General features: G+C 37.4%; 2 protein-coding genes across 3 annotated transcripts in view; one reads left to right on the top strand and one right to left on the bottom strand.

The window, feature by feature from the left end:
- Nucleotides 1–787: 787 nt before the first annotated feature.
- Nucleotides 788–9,086, bottom strand: mettl18 (methyltransferase like 18). Its single transcript, XM_015377689.1, has 2 exons — nucleotides 8,793–9,086; nucleotides 788–3,873 (listed from the first exon to the last, which is right to left on the bottom strand). The coding sequence occupies exons 1-2, from the start codon at nucleotides 8,895–8,897 to the stop codon at nucleotides 2,908–2,910; spliced, it is 1,071 nt and encodes a 356-aa protein (XP_015233175.1). The 5' UTR covers nucleotides 8,898–9,086; the 3' UTR covers nucleotides 788–2,907.
- A 101-nt stretch (nucleotides 9,087–9,187) lies between these two features.
- The window catches only part of zdhhc16 (zinc finger, DHHC-type containing 16), an 8,726-nt gene continuing 3,760 nt past the window's right edge, over nucleotides 9,188–14,153 (top strand). For both annotated transcript variants that reach the window (XM_015377688.1, XM_015377686.1), the window contains exons 1-4: nucleotides 9,188–9,335; nucleotides 11,477–11,734; nucleotides 12,163–12,357; nucleotides 12,442–12,530. In XM_015377688.1, coding sequence (XP_015233174.1) covers nucleotides 11,501–11,734; nucleotides 12,163–12,357; nucleotides 12,442–12,530 — 518 coding nt within the window. In that variant the 5' untranslated portion in view covers nucleotides 9,188–9,335; nucleotides 11,477–11,500. The remainder of the gene's footprint in view (nucleotides 9,336–11,476; nucleotides 11,735–12,162; nucleotides 12,358–12,441; nucleotides 12,531–14,153) is intronic.

Genomic DNA, 14,153 nt, shown 5'->3' with positions numbered 1-14,153 from the left:
AGCTACTAGTCTAGACTTGAAGCTTTGTTCCTCAGAAAAATCCCTGTGAAATTTATTCACTGGATTTCCTTGTTCTCTACCAAACGGGGATTCCATGTGGCATTGGGAAAATAGCACGTAGTTCCCTACTCCATGCTTGGCTAAGTGACTATGCATATTTCCTCAACCTAGACATGCCTCAAACGTGTCAAGACTCATTGTTTAGGAGTGAGACCCATTAGGCTCATATATCCAGAAAAATAAGAGGCATATAGACCTCCAAAGAGTCCCCCAGGCGATTGATGTACGTTGAATCTAGCATCCACTTTCAAACTCCGTCCCCAGACCTGCAGGATAGGTTGCAAGTGACATTTTGTGCTGGATGGCCGAAACAAGCCCTGCTTTCATGCTGGTGTTTGAACACTGGGGAAAACACTCGCAAAGGTCACTGAGCCCATTTCCTTTCTTTCGTCCAAATGCATATAAAGACCCCGAATATCCCCTTTTAAGATCACTTCAGTTACTGGCCTATTCAGGTTTCTTTAAAGGAAGTAAAATGCTAAAAGAAAACAAGACATTTTGTAAGTCATTTTTCAACGCTTCATTCTAGATTTATAGAAACACAACAGGTGCACAGAAAAATCAACTGGTGACTGAAATGATCCAATTCAATTCAGTTTATTTATATAACGCCAATTCAAAACACACATCATCTCAAGGCACTTTACAATTCAACCAGATCAGAGTCAAATTGATTCAAAGTTTTCCTTCTAAGGAAAAACAGTTGATTGCATCGAATTGTTGACTCGAAGGCAATCCCTCACACCAAGAATGCTTGTAGCGACAGTGGAGATGAAAAACTCCCTTTTAACAGGAAGAAACCTCCACTAGAAATGGGCAATTGAGCAGATGTCTTTTTTTTTTATTTTTTGCTACCATTTTTGATAATTGGTTAGCTGGAAACTAACACGCGTAAACATCTAAACCTCATCTAAACCTCAATCAGTCGCTCTTCAGTGTGAATGTGATTAGGAAGTGAAGACCTCTTATTAGTGTTAAAAATATGTTAGATGTGGCACAAAATGATTGGCAAGCTCCTTGAAAAGGAAGCATTCGTTCATTCTACTACCAGGATCTACTGGAATTTACAGAGGAAGCTTTGTAGATAACAGGAAGCTGACACACTACACCAAAGTTAAGCCTATAGCAAAGCAAAACGGAGATGAGATCTTTTCTATGTCACATTTATATCTCCTAGATATAAACGAGCACTGATTGAGACAAATGGTTTTCTCCTCCTTCTCAAATTTCTCTCCCGAGAAAAGTCTCAGTGTGAGCGTTGTGCGAGTTCTCTAAATTCTCTTATATCTCTTTTTTTACGGATCTTAGATAAGAGAAAAATGAGACATATTGTGCCAATTTCGAATATGTCTCATTTTAATACCCTTGCTTAGATCCACTGTCTCAGTTATGGCTCAGTAAGAAATAAACATACAGTCACTGCTCACTATTTGTGTTCTCAGATTCATCTCATCTTATTCTCTTTAATTCCCATTCAAACAAACAAGACATAATTGAGATCAGATGCATATGATTTTGAGATCTCTTTTCCTAATCTCACTTCTGAAATGGTTTTCTCCACTCAACCTCCTTATGTCTTTGTGATGTCTTTTTAGCTTATCTCTTGCTCCTACCGGACCTTTAGATGAAGTAACTCAGGAACAAATGATCACAAAATGATACGAATATGAATAAGCTCTAACTGATCTCAAGAAATGGGATTGAACAACAGATGAGCAACAGATTTTTCCTATGAACCCTTTCAAAAAGTTTGTCCAGGGACTTGTTGAATTAGGAATAGTTGGTGTTTTCACAGTTAAGGGTCTACATACTCTACAACAAACACATGCTTTTGTCTAAAATATTAATGCTAACTGCACTAACAATGTTTAATGCCAACATAAGATGTTAAAGACGGGTTAAAATATTCTCTCTGTAACTTTTAATCAGATTTTAACTTTGTTTTAGAACAATAGGGACATTCTGTTGACTGGTCCAAATGCAATAAGTTGCTCATAACAAGCCCTGGGCTGCTATGAATTTCTCATGGTATGTCTACAATAAATACATAACACAAGTAAAACTTATGTTTAAAAAGTTTCAAGGTGTTCTTTCATTCAGCTGACTGTCAGAGTACAGCACTAGGAGAAGCAATGAGGCGTACCACCAAACGTCAAACTTGCATCACTGTGCCACTTCCTTTTATCTTGATCATCTGTATATGGTGTAACTTGAGTCTCCAACAAATGGGGTATTTTGTTAAATATTCTAATATGACTTTCAAAGGTCTAGTTTTATGTGGCACACTCCCACAGCTCTACTATAAAAAACATGAGTAAACAAGTGACACTTAATGGAACAGTTAGTAATCTGGAAACTGTACTTTTGTATAACCTCAGTATACCTATAAATATATACCTGTAACCAACAGAGGTCTGTTACCAACCATAGATCTGCTTTAGGTTCAGAAATAGTTCCAGTAACACATAACTCTAAACCACAGCTTTCTCCTATGGAATATGGTACACTTCTACATTTGAGTTGTACAGAAATAGTTAAACTATAATCTTTTTTATTAAGGGATTTTCTGACTCTTTTGACTTTTATTTCCATATAGGTCAGCTTTGTGACTTTGTTTTTGTGTAATGTTTGCAAAATGATAAGCAACATGGCCAAAAGAGAAGTAAAAGGGAGTCTATTTCTTTATTTTTCATGGATCACAGAGAGAAATCGATATCCACGTCAGCTTTACCAAATTACTGGCTGAAAATCAGCCACAAAATATGTGACTGAGTCAAACTTATAACATATTTCTCATGCAAGGGTTCATCATCTGTAACAAGTTTGTGTATAGCTGACATTTCCTGGTCAGAGGTCTTTGGGCTTTTTAAATTGCAGCACCACTACGTGTCTCTGCAGGCCTTCAGCCCCATCCCACAGGTGATTCAGGGAGAAAACACCCCTCTGCTCCACGAACGTCTCAAACAGATGTAGGCCGCCGCCAACACCAAAGTAGTGGGATTTGGTAGCCAGGTATACCAGGCCGCCGGGTGCCAGAAGCTGGTGAAGAGTTTCATGCAGGGCAGGGTAGTAGCAAGTGTTGTAGATTGTCTCTGAGGTGAATATAATGTCAAATTTGGGCTGTGGCTTCCTCTTTAGAACCAAAGGAAGAAACGTCCTCCAGTCTCCAGAGTAAAAATGGCATTTCTCCAATAACGAGTGTTTGGATAGATCTGTTACTCTTTTCTTAGGAGGTGGGCTGTTAGCATTTGAGTCATCTTTCCCTTTCTCTGCACAACCGTCTTCATCTTGTTTTTTTCCCTTGCCCTTCCCCTTTTTCTCACCATCACTTTCTACCTCATCATCCTCTTGGCAGTTCAGGAACACATTTGGCACTGTGAGCTGTTCAATGACTGTGCTGTTGTAATCTTGAAAGAGGACCATCCTGGCTCCTCTCTTTAGGGCCAATATTCCCAGAAGTCCTGCTCCACAACCCAAATCCAACACTGCCTTTCCCCTGAATGTCTCTCCCTCTTTCTCCATCAGCTCCAGGATGTCATAAGTGCACTCCCACACTTTCAGACCTCCTTCGTACACACCAGAGATGAGATCAGAGTTCTTCTCCTCCCTGCAAGAGAGGATTTTCTCCACGTCCTCTCTTTCGGAGGCCGTCCTCTCGAAAATGGTCTCATTGAGGAAGTGCAGAGGAGGAAGGGTTCCAATGGTAACGGTTTCAAAGACGGCATCTGTAAGGAGGAACTGGGGGTCCAATGGAGGAAGGTGCTCTTTGGCCTCTTTCACTGGACCGGCTGATGATTTATCTTCAACTTCTGCCTGCAACAGAAAGTAGCATAAATTAGCAAATTTATTTAATGTGATTATGAGTTTCAGTTAGACGTGCTGGGTTTTAAATTAAAGAGACATTTATTTTTTTAGATCTTGACTTGAGTGATAATCTGCGTGTTCCCACATCATCTGGATAGCCTGTTTGTCATCTCTACGCATCTGTGAAAAACGAGGTAGCATATCATGGCAGAGAATTAAGAAAGCTGGTTAAAGGCTTTGAGTAACACCACATGACTCTTAGGTAGGGATGTCCCGATCAGCATTTTAGGCCTCCGATTCTTATCCGATCTTTTAACCTCAAATCCGATCCCATTTCGAGTCCCTATACGATATTTTTTCTTTAGTAGTGAAATTGATTAAACTTAAATATATTTTGAGCAAGTCACTCAACTTTTTATTAGACTAATATTTGATCATTACTATTATTATTGTACATCCAAGAAAATCAAAATTTTACCCAGAATTAAGGTCAGCTTCAATTTAATATTTTCCACAAAAGTAAAAAGAAAAATACTGACTTGGTACAGTATTATCAAATAGAAAGTGCTATCCAAGATCCACTTTTAGCTTAATAGTGCTTAATATAGGCTGCCATAAAGTCAATAGAAATAAAGTGCACTGACCACTGAGCAAATGTAAAATGCCCTTGCTCATCTTAAATGCGGTGTAAACAGATTGACAAATAGTCACAAATAAGTAAATTAATTTGAAACATCTCAATCCAACTTAAAAAGTAACTAAACAGAATTCAATCAAATGAATTCAAAACTTTAGGACTGCAACTAAAAAGTAGCATGATCACTGAAACATGATCAAAATCAACAAGACCATTCTTCAGTAATGAACAAACACGTACGTAGCCCTAAAAACAAAAAACAAACCTGAATACTTAGTTATAATAACCACAATGCTCTTTCCAGTTATGCTTCCCTCATATCTTAGTTCAGCCAAGTTGTCAAGAGCAATAAATACGACCAACCTTTCTGTGATCTTCTTTGCTCTATTATTTTTGTTGGAGTATTTGTCTCTCCACATAACGTCCAGCGTTTGTTGCTTTGCTTTAGTAACCTCTCCTTCTGCAGCTTTACAAAATGCTTCATACACATTGTCATGTTTTGTCCTCAAATGACGAATCAAGTTCATGGTGTTAAATGTATCTCTGCTGCTACCTCCTCTTGAAATTGCCATGTTGCAGACATTGCAAGTAGCTTTAGGACAGTAAAATACTTCCACACTTCTGACATGTTTGCTTTGCATTGCACAACTACCATCAACCGTAACTAGCAGGTACTTTGCAGCAGTTGCCGTAAAGATCGACGCGACTAGTCAGGTAATGTAGCCGATCTCCGATCACGGCAAAATAGGAGACGATCGGGCCGATCCGATCTCGAGATCCGGATCGGGAAATCCCTACTCTTAGGTGATTAAAAACACCAACAAAAAAAAAAGTAGACATTTACCCATCAGTCCTCCAGGGGCTTCAAAACTATAAATTCCCACCATTTGTGGTTCATAAATGCAGCAACTAGCCTTATTTTTTCATTATTTCTTTCCTCAATAACAATACAACACTTTAGGGGCACATGACCATGAAGTTAAACATTCTTGTAGTGCTTTAGATTTTAAATTCTTCTAAATTCCCAACTACTACGGGGAAAAAAACAAAACAGCATCATATTATTTTTGTGAAAACGTGAAATGGTCAAAATAAGAATCTTAACCAAAAATCTTGAAGAGGATAAGCATATCTTTACAGATAAAGCTTAAGGCATATCTGATATTTTTTCCTATTGTCAGCTTTCTTTCTTTCTTATAATAATCTAGCAATGACATGACGACAGAGGTGGCTGACTGGTTGCTAAACTTGAACATGAGACTGTTTCCAATCACCCTTGTGATTCACTATGTGACTTAAAAAAACAGTTTGGAGTTGTCATGTGGGTTGCACCCACAGGCACAGAACAATTCTGGTAAAAAAAAAAGAAAGAAAGAAAAGAAGAAGAGAGCTTTCAGTCTGTTTCTCTACTTCAGTATCATTCAGTAGTGATCCACAGTCTGCCATCAGCAGGAACAAACTTTTTTTCTTTTTTTTTGTGTAACATTTTTTCTTCCACCCTTTGTGGAAGATTATGAACCAACGCTCTCTAGTGGTAAACAGTCAACATCTCCTTACTGACTTCCTTTTTGTACACAAACAACTCAGGCTGTCACACAGAAATGCTGCTTTTGTTCCCTTTTCTTATAAAAGACAGATGCTTTTGATTTAAATAACTGTTCTAGAGGGAAAAGAAAGTCAGTCAGTGGAGGATTCCACATCTGACAGAAAAAAATGGCTTTCCATATGTTGTATTATTGAAAAGATATATATATATATATTAATATAAATACAGAACTGTAAAAATTAGGGCTGAAACAATCGGATTAATCGATTAATGAAATAATCATCAACTGATTTAGCAATCGATTATTCGTTAACTGGAATATAGACTGTAAAATATCCCTTTAGTTGACTCCCTTAAAACCCACTTAGAGTAGTAATTATATCAAAATTGTGGAAACATTTTAGTTTCATCTGGTTTAATTTCATTAAAAAAATCTTCTAGTCAAATGTAAAAAATATATTATTTTTATTCACAGTTAAAAGGGGTAAGATCAGCAGCACATTAGGGAGATGAGGCAACATTTGGAAGGAATGTTTTCCCTGTTTAAACAAATGAATGTTTAGTTTATCAGAGGCCTTGAAAGGGAAGACTAAAGCAGCTTATGAGTCTGCTAAGGACTTTGAGAAAGTTTTAAAGAATTTGACAACTCTTTCAGCCCCATATATGGGAGAAAAAAACAAAAACAAACCAACAAAACAAAAGACCCCCGTCCTAGTCAAAGTCCGATTTAAAAATCATTACGTTACTATACTACAATAAAAGTGTGTGTGGACCAAACATTTCAAAATAAATGACACCCCCAAAAAAGTCCTGATTTATAAAACCATCCATATGCACAAAACCAAACAGTTGTCCTTTATAAATCCCAGCTGTACCTCAAAGTTTGCGCACAAAGCACCTCTTCATGTTCGACCCTCTACTCGGCCACATTCAACCATACATGCAAAGCACAGCATAAATGTTATTGTGTATTTAAAAATCACCCAGCTGATCAATGTTATTTCATGGTTACCAATATGCAGTGAAGAAAGTGGCAAGAAAAACCCTGGTTGAACGGGGCAGAAATGGATGTGATTGCGAGTGAGCTGGAAGGTGGGATAAATATGCTGGTAGCCACAGCTGAGGGAGGTACTATTATGACTAACTGAGAGTCTGATGTAGGACTGGTCATATTGACGAGAGCAGGCAGCATTGAGCTTCATTGCTGGCTGGGATATCTCAGCTTTATAGATAAATTCATAGAACTTGGTTCCTAAAAGTGGATTTAGGTAGAGTCCATTGATTGTATACTATGTTCACAGACTCATCTTTTAGTCAGATATTTCCTGATCTCTTGTGGAGATTGACTGCAATGTCATTTTATTATCTCCTACCTATAATTCATGAAAATGTTCTAAATTGTATATATACAGATTTGTTTTTATATTTAATTCTGTTTCTTTAGAATCATGCACCCACCGACTCCCCCTCGCTATTTTTATTGATCTATTTTACATATCCACTCATTAGCCATTCATCATTATGATCCAGATAATCTTGATAATGCCTGAAAAGGCATTCTCTCCTAATTATTCAGTTCCCCACTTCAGTCACTGTAATCTTTATTTGGAAAGGTTATATTACTTAGACCATTTCATGAAACAGTTTGTAAAATATCTCTGTTGGATAATGTCTACCACCCCATGCATGAAGCTGTCGCTGAACTGGAGAGCTCCTTCAGTGACAGACTGCTGCACCCTAAAGGCACCAGGGCGCATTATCACAGATCCTTCCTCCCAGCAGCTGTAAGACTTTAGAACCACCACTGTTTCCAACAACCTAAATAAGTTGTTAAATTCGTGCTTATTTTTGCACAGTTTCTACCTTAGTCAGTTAAATAACGTGCTGCTGTCATTTTGCACATCTCTGATGTTGCTGTTATTTTAAAAATATCCATTACTGTAAAAATGTCCACAGCTGTGTAATGGTTATTTATTCTCTAGGTGCATAGTTTTATATTGTGAAAAACAGTTTCAAGTACAGCATTTTATTTGCATTTTGTTTTTTCTTACTCTTATTTACACAATTATGTTAGTTTTATACACTCTGAGGTCCAGATTTGTGTGATAATTTTTCTCTGTTATCTTCTTGCTGCTGTAAAACCAGAATTTCCCCATTGTGGGACAATAAAGGAATTTTCTTTTCTTTTCTATTCTATTCTTTTCTATAACTACCTCAAGAGGGCAGGCATTCAAAATTCTAACCAGATAATGAATATTATCAAAGCAGTGGTAATATTTTAAGATATTAAGGAGATATTACCAAAAATGTCTATTTGCATTATTATAAATATTAAATAATTTGGGGGTTAGATATAATTAATATTGATCTCCTCAAATGTTTAAGTTAATTTAGAAATACATTTCGAATAAGTAATTCTATAATTTAGAATTTCATACATTTAATAATAATTACAAAAACATTTTGTTCTGGTTTGATTAGTGTAGGAGAAGGACAGAAGTAGCAAACTCGCCAGCAGAGATGGATTTATTAGCTCTATTTATACAGCTTCAGAAAAGCCGTTTTATAAACTTTCTAATGGAAAAAAACGTAGAAATTACTAAACACTCAAAGAGTTCATATATGCACCAAAAAACTTTAGACCTGTGTTGGATCAGATGCTAACATCATCCCAACAAAAATGAACTTCTGCTCCTCACTCTTAGCATCAAAATAGCTTTAGAAAAAAGTACTACAATTACTTACATATTTCTGATCTCCCTCCTTTTCTTCGCTTTTTGAATTATCTCCACTAACTTCTGCAGGTAAGTTTGTTTGCGCTGAAATGTCGAAGTTAAAGCAAAAAGACATGACTGAGATCGGACAGACAGGCTAGCTAGTTGAAGGTGAAACCTCTCCACATGTTGTTCCTGCAGAAAGACTTCAATTCCCAGAATTCCAGAGTCAAGCGACCCATTTTTTTTTACTTTATTTACGGAGTCTTTGAATAAAGTTTGACTTGTTATACAAATTTAACTAAACGGAAATAAACACACTGAAAGAAAAAATAATTACGAAAAATAAAAACAGCTCTAAACGTAACGCTCTGTTCCTGACTCAGATACCCATGATGCCTCGCGGTAACCCTTCAGCGCATGCGCAGTAGCGTTAGGTCAGGATTCAGCTGTAAACTGTGACAGCTCTCGGATCACACTCCTGCTCTAAAATAGCAACAATGCTGCTTTACCTTGAACTTAGCGATGTCTACCACTAAGGTTAAGTCAGTGAGGTCCTCTGCTTCATACCAAGGTAGGTTCTCCTTAAAATGCCGAAAAATATCAGTCAATATGAGCCTCACACACTGGCTGCTGCTCTAATGCTGCCTGACATCCAGACAAAAGGGATTTAGGAGTGTTTTTTATGTTGCAGATAGACAGTTAACTGGCAGCGTTATATGCATAAGTGGCTTTGCTTTCATAAGGTGGTGATTATAGGGGCTTTGCAGGTCATTGTTGCATATCCCGCCACTGACTGATTGAGTAAATCTACTGGTGACAGAAATCTGGTGTATTTCAGACCCCTGCCTCTTCATTTCACCTGAACAACTAGAAGGATCTCCACCCAGACTCCACCCTGTTGGGAATGCTGTCTAACTAGACTGCCCCTCCTTTTTTAAACCATGTTAGACAAATGTATGCTTTGTCCTTTATTCATAATTACTTTTTTTTAAATGTTTGTGATCATTTATCTTTTTCATTTGCATTTTTAGTTGTCGGGGTGCCTGATTATAGTTCTGCTGGTTTTCAAATTAAATTCTGTCTCATATTCTTAGTTGTTCAAGTTTTGGATGTGCATTTATAATTTAGAAAAAGACCAGGAGAGATGGACATTAATAAAAAGGCGCAAATATCTATGATTGGGGCATTTTTGAAAGGCAAGATCTTCTAATTTGGGACTGTGAGACATTAAGATTTAACGAAACCCGTCCACTATATTATTCTATTCTTGTAAGCATCTTTTAATTTACGAATTTTAAGGTACGACGATCTTGAGTTGTACTTTTGTATTAACTAAAAAATGTAAAGTGCTTTCGTGTAAAGCAACATTTGTTCTTATTGTATAAGAACAACACTCATACCCAATCAATAATACATTGGAATAATTGTGGTTATTATGGTGTTACTGCTGAGCATCACTGGTGATATAAGAGCAGTGGTGTCAAAAGTACTCACATTTGTTACTTAAGTAGAAGTATAGATACTGCAGTTTGAAAACACAGAATCAACTTGACCTCTTTACTCAAAGAAAAGTGAAAAAGTATGTGCTCCAAAAACTACTTAAAGTATAAAAGTATAAAGTTACCTTAAAAAAAAAACAGCCAGATGCCACTATATGAATTGAAAGCTCAATTTTTCAACTATTTCTAAAAATTCTTTGAGCTAGGGCCAAGGATGAGGGAGGTCTTGTTGGTCTCTGAATCCATCTCCCGATACGCTCTCGCCTGTGTCCGACCTTTCAGACATTTCAACATCTTTTTCTGAATCCTACATTGTAGCATAGCATAGACAATTCACCTTTGCAGTTTGAAGAACACCTGCTGGCTTCTGATGATTTCCTTTAGCTAACCAATGAGTGTTTGCACTCAGACATGGGCAATGTGGAGTCAACAAATCATCTCCATGTCATGTATTTCATCTACCCAGCCAATTAACCAGGTGAGTCCAATCTACACAGGTTAATTCACGGTGAAGATTGGACTCACCTGCTTCAGTGGCTGGGTAGAACAAAAACATGACATGGAGATGACTTGTTGGCTCCACATTGCCCATGTCTGTTTGCACTATACGACTCATCCAATTACACTAGTTTTCACTAGATGTGAATGGCACCAATGATCTGCATTGGATGGCGCACATGACGTGAAATAAATATTGAAATAAATATTTATAAACATTAAAGCGAAGCCAAGAGTAACGAGTAACGTTTGTTTGTAACGTTACTTGTTTGTTGTAACGTAAGTATAGATACTTGTGTGAAAATGTAATGAGTAGAAGTCAGAAGTAGGGGGAAAAATAAGTAATGGAGTAAAGTATAGATACCTAAAAAGTGTACTTAAGTACAGTAACCAAGTATTTGTACTTCGTTACTTGACACCTCTGTGTAAGAGTACTGCGAAGCTACATTTATCTTTATTTATCTCTTCTTAAATAGAGGAAAACGTTTAGAAGCATTTATCCATCAACAGCAAACAGCAACAGATGAGGGAGGGGCAGCTTTCCATTGTTATACTCCACATGAAAACCTGGTCACTCCATTACTTCTTTGGTATGCCCTGATACTTCAGCACAATACCTAATATCTTATGTGGAGTTGTTGTGAAATATACCTAAAGATTTTCAGGAATCGTGAGTAAATAAACTCATTATCGTCATTTCGTTTTATCTCTGCAGGTACCTCCTCATTACAAATGCAGGATGCGTTGCAGTCCCAGCTCCATGCTCAACCTGTTACGCACGGGGCGCTTGCGGTCATGCAGTAGGCGAGGGAGGAGCAGACTCCCCTTGTGGCTCCGGAAGATATGGCTCTACCTAAAGCTGCTGGTTCGGTCACTTTGTTTCAATTCCCTCACAGACTCCGATGTAGTTTTCGACTCCATCTTTGAGCCGGTGTTTTGGACTGTGGATTATGTCACACGATGGTTTGGCCTGGTGAGTGAGGCAAAAGTGAAAACTTCTTTCTACCCTGGCCTGAAAATGAATGTCTGGATACTTCCTATGATAATAAGTTAATGATAAGTGGTCATGCTTTGTTTTTGTTTTTTTGAGTCGAACCAAATAGGATTGAAGATTGAATTAACTTTAGTAAAGTTTTTTGCGAGGGGATGTAATGATGCTTCACCTGCTTGTGTCAGGAATCTGGGAGACCACTCTTCCACTGTTCAAAGGTTTAAATGATCACATATAGGCAGTATTTTATATTTACTACACAGTATCAACCTGAAAATAAGCTATTAAGTGTTTTTAGAACTTTCTTTTTATATGCATTATTATATGTATGATAAACAGTAAGATCAACCTGGAACTGATATATTGTACTGTCAATTATTTTTCTGGGTTTTAATTTTCTTTTGATTCAGGTATTTGTTTGTCTGGTGGTGATACTGACCAGCTCCATCGTGTTGATCGCCTACATAGTACTTCTTCCTCTGGTCTTAAACACATACTCTCCTCCATGGATTGCTTGGCACATATGTTATGGACACTGGAACCTCATCATGATCGCTTTTCACTACTACAAAGCTGCAAAGACTTCCCCTGGATATCCTCCTACAGTAAGACATTAAATCCACCTCTCTGTTAAATCTTTATTTTGTTTTGTCCTTTTAAAGCAACAAATCTTGCTCTTTTATTCATAGGAAAAAAATGACCGGCCTTTTGTTTCAGTCTGTAAAAAATGCATCATGCCTAAACCAGCAAGAACTCATCACTGTGGTATCTGTAACAGGTTAGTGAGCCTTTTTTTGTTCTTTATGGTACCAGAGGGCTGCTAACGCCATGCAAACAAGTTCACAGCGGATTCCAAAAGCCCTGCAAACGCATAAATGGGATTAGCAAACACAAAAATTAGAATAGTGCACATACACAAAATGCATGTAAAGTGAAAATGCTGCCAAAACATCAGCAAGGTACCGGTAGTAGAAGCTGCAAAGAACTTCTGTATAACTGAAGTTCTCCAGAAAACTAGGTTTATATGATCAACAGCTCATAAGGGAACATACCCTTGGTAAAAGCATTCATGGGATGCTCAAAGAGGTTAAAAAATGCATTAAAAACTCTGTCTTTCCTCCATATATCCTCTAGGTAGATGTGTTTTATGTTTTTAACTAAGAATACTTACACATTTTCTCCCATGACAACAAACAGTGGCGCCAATGTGATGTTTTTAGTCCTACTTTTATTAAACGGAACACCCTCTTAGAATTCATCTGTCTCTTCCAAAGTCCTGCGTCCACAGTTAATGTGTCATTACATAATTTTTGTACCAGAAGGCACCGGAAATTATCAATCTACTTTAAGGCAGAATTCACAGTTCACAATTAACTTCATTGTGAGGAAGTAGACGGATCATCGTAGCTCATGAAAGGTCACCAACACAGAATACAATTTCACAGGCCATCTTTCATCTAACGGAGGATGCAGTTTACTTTTCCTAACACAGTGTAGGGATGGAATTCTGTAATTCTTTGCTGAATCCGGACAGCCTTCAGCGTTATGGACGTCATGTTTTTGTGACGAACATGCACATGAATGACGCTGTTCAAAATGTGACTACAGCCTTCTAGAAAAGAGCGGCTAAAGCTCTCTGTTATAAAACCCAAAACATATGAAGGTGTGTACATCAGCTTGTGCCACAAAGAGTACACATGAAGAAATAATGTATTTTTGTAAAAACTTTTTGAGGTAGGCTGTACTCATACTTTCTGTCTCACAACTGATTGTGTGCAACTTTACAGCACCTAGTGGTGAGTAATAACTTCAGGAGGTCTCTATGCCAACTGAACTGGGGATAGGAAGCATCCTACTTCCATACTGCCTGCACTATTTGGACAGTGCCTATTGTGGCTTTATATATGCTTTGGCCTAAGTGTCCTTACAAATTTGATGTATTTGGAAGGAGTGCGATTAATGCGTACTAATGTCTGTGGTCTGGAGCACTTCCGTTATCCAGAGCTAGTTTTCAGCTTTTAATAGCTGTCCGTTTGTTTTTTCTTCTTGCATTGTTTTACCTTTGCATGTGTTGGTGTATTGGCATCGTTTGTGTTTTGGCAGCTGGTTATGTGTTCACTGCATCCTAAACCTTAGCCGCTCTCCATTTTCTTTGATTAATTGTGGCATTTCGCATTTGCAGCATTTTCCTTTTGTATGTGTTTGTGTGTTAGTTTAATTAGGGCTGTAGCTAACAATTATTCTTTAAAATACATTAATCTGTTGATTATTTTTCCATTAATCGATTAATAATTGGATGGGAAAAGGTTCCTTAAAGAAGAATTTTTACAAAATCAAACCAAGTGAAACCAAGTTTTCCACTGGAGGAGTTCTGAATAGAGCATCTTAATAGATTTTTTTT

Source organism: Cyprinodon variegatus, unplaced genomic scaffold (assembly GCF_000732505.1).
Source record: "Cyprinodon variegatus isolate N-32 unplaced genomic scaffold, C_variegatus-1.0 Scaffold157, whole genome shotgun sequence".
NCBI lineage: Eukaryota > Metazoa > Chordata > Actinopteri > Cyprinodontiformes > Cyprinodontidae > Cyprinodon > Cyprinodon variegatus.
This window is presented reverse-complemented; position numbering and strand designations above follow the sequence as displayed.

Excerpts from the sequence above, each read along its gene's own strand:
- mettl18 (XM_015377689.1), bottom strand. The coding sequence starts at position 8,897 with ATGTCTTTTTGCTTTAACTTCGACATTTCAGCGCAAACAAACTTACCT. Across the intron at positions 3,874-8,792 it reads AGGAGGGAGATCAGAAATAT|GCAGAAGTTGAAGATAAATC; the intron begins GTAAGTAATTGT and ends TTTCTGTTGCAG.